The sequence below is a fragment of the Lytechinus pictus genome, chromosome 18, assembly GCF_037042905.1.
Source record: "Lytechinus pictus isolate F3 Inbred chromosome 18, Lp3.0, whole genome shotgun sequence".
In the NCBI taxonomy this organism is placed as follows: domain Eukaryota; kingdom Metazoa; phylum Echinodermata; class Echinoidea; order Temnopleuroida; family Toxopneustidae; genus Lytechinus; species Lytechinus pictus.
This window is the reverse complement of record NC_087262.1, coordinates 10,600,051-10,607,500: the sequence shown is the minus strand read 5'-3', so window position 1 is coordinate 10,607,500 and position 7,450 is coordinate 10,600,051. Positions and strand designations below refer to the sequence as shown.

General features: G+C 39.2%; 1 protein-coding gene across 1 annotated transcript in view; it reads right to left on the bottom strand.

Annotated features, from left to right (window-relative positions):
• LOC129281552 (endosomal/lysosomal proton channel TMEM175-like) overlaps positions 1-6,944 on the bottom strand; it is a 37,500-nt gene extending 30,556 nt beyond the window's left edge. The window contains exon 1 of the mRNA XM_064113199.1: positions 5,210-6,944. Coding sequence (XP_063969269.1) covers positions 5,210-5,494 — 285 coding nt within the window. The 5' untranslated portion in view covers positions 5,495-6,944. The remainder of the gene's footprint in view (positions 1-5,209) is intronic.
• Positions 6,945-7,450: the final 506 nt, after the last annotated feature.

The window sequence follows — 7,450 nt, the reverse complement described above, 5'->3', positions numbered from 1 at the left end:
TGTTAAAAATGTTTTCTAAATGACAATCCGTAGTGCTCCTTTTATTTCCAATTGGACATTGTGCAAAATTTCCTGTAGAAAAAAAAACGATGACATTGATGGATTTCCATAAAGTTGAGGTTGACCGGATCAATCGAAACTCGTTGTAAGACGGGACCTCAGGACCCAATCAACCACAACTATTGAAAGTTAGCAGCCCCAACATAAGAAAATGCATATGTCTGTAAAAAAAAATTATGCGTGCATCGTGATCATATTCTTGAAAATCCAGGGTGCTCCTTTTTATTTCCAAAGGGACATTGTGCCAATTTCCTGTATGAAAAATTATGACATTTATGGATTCCCATATTTGAGGTTGATCGGATCCACCATAATTCTTTGAAAGACGGGACCTAGACTCAATGAGGGTTGGACAATGTTTTTAGACAATTCTTTGAACGTTTTATAGAAAGCATTCGTCAAACAAGACGAGCAGACTTCATAGCTGAGTATGATCAGCCGTGAGATATACCAGGGCCCCGTCTTACAAAGAGTTACGATTGATCCAATCAATCTCAACTATGGATAGCCATTTACGTCAACATTTAAAATGCATGTTTCTTCAAAATATTTTCTAGACATGATGTATATTCATACATCCATTGTTTTCTTCAAAATTCAGTGTGCTTCTTTTTATTTACAAAGGACGATGTGCAAATTTCCTGCGAAAAAATTACGACATTGATGGATTTCCATATAGTTAAGGTTGATCGGTCATTTGTAACTCTTTGTAAGGCGGGGGGCCCTGGTAACAATCAACTAGCTTTTTAGACCTTTTGACAATGTAAAATACTTGCTTCTCTTAGAAGCAAGAAGTTCTAACAGAATGCGTAATGGGGCATTGCCCTTTATGTATACATGTTTATTATATACCCCGGCCTCCTGTCTGATCAAGAAAACAGGGCATCATCAACTTGCGAGGCCTGCTGAGAATACCAGGAAACTCTTCTCAAACAACCTTCACAACAAAATGTCTTTGGAAGATAAGAAGTCTGTGTGATTATTATCATCTGTATAACTAAATAGTAATCAGCTACATTCTTTCTTTTGAAAAATATAACATTATATGCAGTGGCCTACTAAGCCAACATTTTTGAGGGAGCACAACATTACATGGGAGTCACGTTTTCAAGTCCCGAACGAGCAAAGCGTTCGAGCAAAAAGATGGAAAACAAATTTAATAATAGATTTGTACATAACATTCAGAAATAACGTCATAATTATTTTACCCTTGCCTTTACTTTCGTTTTCTTTCTTTTTCTCCTTTTTTCCCTTCTTCTTGGTAGTGGAATTTTCGGACGAGCCATAGCCCCACCACCCCCCCTGTACGCCAGTTATATTATACCCTGCCCTTCTCTACAAAATGCCACAAAATATCGTCTTAACGTTTACCTAAACAGGTAATGAGGTCTTATCATCCGTGCTTATCTGATGAAGGCATATTTCATAATACAAACGTATTGAGTATCACCAATTGTCAAGGATGCGTGATAGTACAATCTTCAACAATCTAACACGAAGATACAATAATTTTTATTTACATTTATTTATATTCATAAAGAGATAACGCACATCATGCACGCTTCTATAAGCATGATAAGACTGATACATTTAACTCATAAAGAAGCTTTCAACTTTACATCTTTACGGTTGGAAATTCTCCAACTTTTATAGAATCGGAAATGCATAATGAGAACAAACATGAATACAAAAACAGATCAGTGAAAATAGAAAAATCTATTATCAGATCATCGATAAATAAAACAAATGATACGTGAATGCATCATCTTCATCAGATTTTGCAGACTTTTTTATCAGGAACTCTGCCAAGATTTATTAAGCAAGTGCTTGGGCGAACTCTCCGTACGTAGAGAAGGAGTTTGCCAAGTTTTTGAATCCAATATATAATCAGGAATTATGCTACCGGCTGTGTTTGGATGTCAGCAATAAACTTCGAATGTAAAATAACATTTTGATTGGTTTTTCAAGATTCGTGATTGGCATAGTTTTTTCATCAATTATTCTGATTACGAAGAGGACCCGTTAGATTTTGATAGCATGGGTCACTGGTATACTGATGGGAGCTTGACGAGGCCATATGGACCTCCCAAAAAAAAAACAGATAAAGAAAGAAAAGTATATTTAAAAAAGGTGAAAAAACAAAGTATCATCTTTTGAATCTATTACAAAACTTAGACTTTTGCATAATAATTTGCCCCATACGAAATATCAGCCCCTTCAAATGTTGGGGCTCATTACGTCACTGGCGTGCATGATAGAGCTACATCAGTGTAGAAAGTGTCAATTTTTCACGAAGATGTACGTAAAGTTACACACGACCTTACGACTAACAGTAGAACTGCCAATATTGCTAAGACGCTAGCCCAAACTTCCTTACATTAAATCAAAGTACGAGTGTATCAGTCTAATTTTAAATTGGGTGCAAATGATAAACTTGGCAATGAAAATATTTGTTGGTAGTATCGAGGTTAATATTCATTTCCAATTTAGACTTTAAGCTGGTACGAATGAAATGGGACATGCTATCGCTACATAGGGGCAGGAGGCGACCGTTCCCCTATGACTTTTTAAATAGCAAAAAAAGGGGGAAGTAGAAAGAAAAAAAGGGGAAGAGGGAGAAAGAGGAAAGAAAAGACTGAACACGAGAGGGAGAGGTCACGTAACTCTCTATTTCTCCTGTAATTCAATGTGGGGGTCGCCTTGCCCGCCCCCTCCCCCATGAAAATACTCTGGTACCGCCCCTCCATGCGCGAGACGATCAGGTTTTCAAATGTTGAAAATTAATGTTAAACAACTTTTGTCGCAAAACGACCAGCTTCTTCGTAGTTTTGGGGTCAAGGAGCGTTGGCAAGGGCGCAACAAAGACCTACCATGTCACCATGGCCATACAAACTTTTCTGCCCGTACTTTTGAGAAAATAAAAAAACAGACACAAACGATATAAACATGTATTGAATTGTTATTTAATTGGATCTGTAGTCTCGTGTTTTATTTATAGACATGATAGTGAAAAAACATGTATCAATTAATTTGGATGCATAATTGTATTAAGCATATAGTGTTCCACACTTGGTTTGCTGCAGTCATTGCAATTTTGGGGCCCCTTTACCATGTTTACCAAATAAATAATTTTCTCTTTATTATTACACCGATAATATTGTGTTGATTTTGGGTTTTATAAAAACAGTTTAAACTCCAACTTAAACATGTTGAAGTTGTTATAGCTGGCACAATGATTAGTTAAGTTATAGGATGAAAAAGAGAGAGAGGGAGGATGATGAGGTTGGAAATAAGGATGTGTTTGGTTGTACACTGCAAAAACTCCGGTGTCGATTTAACACCAGCCCGGAATCTATATCTGTCCACACCAGAGAAGTATTGAAATACCACGAGTTAAGAATCAAACCGCTGTTTTAATACTAATTGATGTTGTATAAACACATATCTGGTGTTAGACCAAAACCAAACTGGTGTTGTTTAACACTTCTCTGGTGTGGACATAGATTCCGGGCTGGTGTTAAATCAACAACGGAGTTTTTTCAGTGTAGAAATGAAGGAGGAAGGAAGGAGATTATGTAGGTTAACCAAACTATAATAGAACAATCTTGAAAACGTGTCATTGATTATCAATTGATGGGCCCCATGGGGGAGGGGGATAAAGGGGGAGGAGACGGGGATTAGAGCTTAGAAAGGGGCCCCAAAAACTGGGGCTTTTAAAAAAAATATGTGATTTCATTTTCGACACCCTTTGCCAAACGAAACAAGGATTCATTGTTTTTCTTATCAGTAATTAATCAATCCTCGGTTGATCCCTAAAAAAAAATATTTAATTTCATTTTTTCGACACCCTTTGCCAAACGAAACATTGATTTTATTGTTTTTCTTATCAGTGATTAATCAAGTCTCGATTGATCCCTAACAACTGTGGTCAATTACCATATAGAATTGAAGATATATAGGCCTATATTGGTTTAGTAAGGGCTGTGGTAATTCATCGGTCTGCCAGGAAATTAATAAGAACCAGTTGCATGATATCGAGGAAATGAAAATCCATCCCATCCTCAAAGTGAGGCTTTTCTTCGGATGTGACTCAAAATTTCACTTTGTCCTCTTGTCTGTGCTAAGGTTAACTTGTTTCGTCTGAAGACAGTAATAATATTGTTATCTAGGACTCCCTTAAGACAGGGTCAAAGGAAGGGGCATGTAGACAAGGGCAGACCCAGGATTTCATGGACGACGAAAAGAAAGTGAGTGGTGATTGTTCAAAATTTCACTCCGAAATTGACGCAGTTGCTGAAAAAAAAACCAGTACACTCTTAAAACAAATCAGTCAAACTGACTATAGACAAGTAGTCAGCTGGGGGCAACTGATATGCTAGTCACATTTCTGACATATATTCTGGTTAGAAAGAACTCTGTTCTAATACATATACAACTAGAAAATGGTCGAATATGACTAGAATAACAGCTGCACACAGCTGACCCTATTTACAGTAACTTTTGACTGATTTGTTTTTAGTTAGAGTGTAAAACAGGCCTCCCTAAGACAAATTGTTATTTAAAGGAGATGCACAATGCTAATTAATTGCGACTGTAACTGGTTGACTTGGTCCGCCCCACCCTCCCCCTTTTCACCCACCCCCTCCCACCCCCCCCCCACATCCACACTTGCATGCAATAACTATGAGCAGCTCCGATTACAAAGACTTTTCACTTCCAATGACCAGACGATTCTAGGTTAGCAGGAATATATGCGTGGAAGTAAATAAAAATAATTCAATCACTTACTGTACTTGCAATTATCCCGAGGTGTTATACGTTTACCACCTAACCTCTTTAGCCCCCATACAGATACAATTACTTTTTTGTCACGAACGAGTCAATTTTTTAGGGGGGTATATATGACAGTTTAGATTTGTTGGTCTTTTAGGGGTAATGAGACATCCTCTTCTGGTCTGATGCTGTACAAAATTTGAAATTCCAGATACATCCCCTCCCCCTCCTCAATGACAGTTGCCCATTCTAACACACATGCAGTAAAATATAGGTCACCTGACGGCCAATAAGGGGAGCATTACGGGAATTTTCCATCAAGTCCTATTTATACTGTATAATTATATAAAACGCTGATTTTTTTTTTCTTACTTACCAAAGCTGTCAAACAAAGCGCGAAGACCATGTCCGTGTAATTTTCAATTTTCTCCACCGGTATGCAGTCGTGGTCGTGTTGGTTTATCTCTCGTCTTGTGCTGATAGTACTGATCGGGGTTGATCCAGGCGCTGTCTCGTCGGCGTCATCGACGGCGCCATCGTTATCGAGGTCGTCGTAGCCATCCTTTTCGACGTCGCGATCTGCATTGAACTCGCCTTCGTCGTCCATTTTGACGACGAGGTCATCCAAATCACCGTCGACACTTCGACTATTGTTCTCCATTTTTTAAGATGCGTTTTTACAAGAAATCCCTGAAGTTTCTAAATGTTATGCTCATTGAAAATAATAACATCCGTCACTGAAAAATATTACATCCGTCAATCAATGCGTGGGATTCAAATACACAATGAAAATGCATTTACATTCTTTAGCTGCTAAATCTCCTTACACAATAAGAACGAAAATAAACTTCTGATGTCTTGAATTGGAAATATGGATTGACTTGTACACAGCTCTCCACAGGGGTTTTCGTAGAATGTGAGGACAGGAAATTCGATGAAGCGCCAGGCAAATTTCGGACAAGCCAAAACACAATTACTCCGCTTACATCAGCTCATGATGACCCGATAAATGTTAAGTCCATTTTCCTCCAAAGGTAATTTGACACATAATTGACAACATAGAGCTACTAAGGTCCTTAAAAAGACGTCCTTGTTTCTTCTCGTTATAATCCAAGAGTGATGTGCAATTTTCAGGAACAGTGGGAACCGCCAAGAGAGCTGTAGGGTTCCAAGATGCTGAAGATATTAGTGAAGTTAGCTGTCTAAAAACTGTCGCATTCTAATCATGCCTTTGAAGAAAAAAAAACAATGATTGGCAGTTTACAAGACATTCGTCATAATCTGGTTGAACAATAGTGATTGTTTATTTGTCACTTTCCTTAAAATATCACAGTTATGAAGTCATAATGCGAAGCAATCCGAGCCTTCGGAGACGCAAGCTAAGACGCGATCGGCAGAGTAGACGATGAAGTGAAGATCACATTCATCGAGTAATCGCGATGACTAAATAATTGTTGGTCCCTTCTTTTCGCGCGCCTTTCATCCATCCGCCAACCGCGGTGGAGTCATCAATCCGCGCGAAGCTCCTCCTTAAATAACGATCTCACGTAGCAAAAGTTCTCTTGTCACTAATTCCCGGGTTGACTTTGTTTAGCTGCCCCCTTGGAGTCTAAACAGCGGCAGCGAGACTACCAACTGGAGACTGTGAAGAATGACAAGAAGTGTGAAGTCGGAAAATTAGCACTCAAAACAGAAAGGCGATCGTCTCTGTCACCAATACCCCGCCTACCTTGTCAACGCAGGAAATTGTACAGTTCCCACCCGTAATGATCTGTGTTGGTTCAATAAAGTCGTACAGCAGCTCGCGAACTTGACACACGCAACAAAGTCATACCCACGTTATTGATTTCATTCCTTTTCGTTGGCCTGGTATATAGACTCGTGTCTCAAAGTTATTACAGACTGCCGTACTGGTGCAATAGTGTTAAACAGCAAATTGTGAACTTGTCACAAGAAATTAGGAGTCACATTTGCTTTGTTTTAATCTCATAAAACAAACCCTGGCGTCTATGATCACATGGAGACTGTCACATTGTCCAGACTGTTTTGTTTCTGAAAAAGAATACTCGTTCACAATCCACTAATACAGGAAGTTAATGTACCTGTTTCTGAAGTGCGTTGCTCGACCCCGGGTGTTCGACTGTCTGCCCGCTTACGCCGCACGCTATTGCTTGAAAGTTTGGTGGTCGTTGTGCGCATGCCCAGACTGTCTGCTCTCCTCTGAGCAGAAAGTGCCATCGAACAGTTTGACAAAAGGGGGGGGGGGCATCTTAGAAGACCGTATGCAGGCCGCTACATCGACCTGTCTACAATAATATAAGAAGACCTAAACATTAAAAGGCAGGGAGATGAACGGCACCCCGTATACACAAAGCTTGGCAATCATCGTACACTGCAAAAACTCCGGTGTTGATTTAACACCAGCCCGGAATCTATATATGTCCACACCAGAGAAGTGTTAAACAACACCGTTTTCGGTATTAGTCTAACACCAGATAGGTGTTTATACAACACCAATTAGTATTAAAACAGCATCGGTTTGATTCCAAACTGGTGTTGTTTCAACACTTCTCTGGTGTGGACATATATAGATTCCGGGCTGGTGTTAAATCAACAC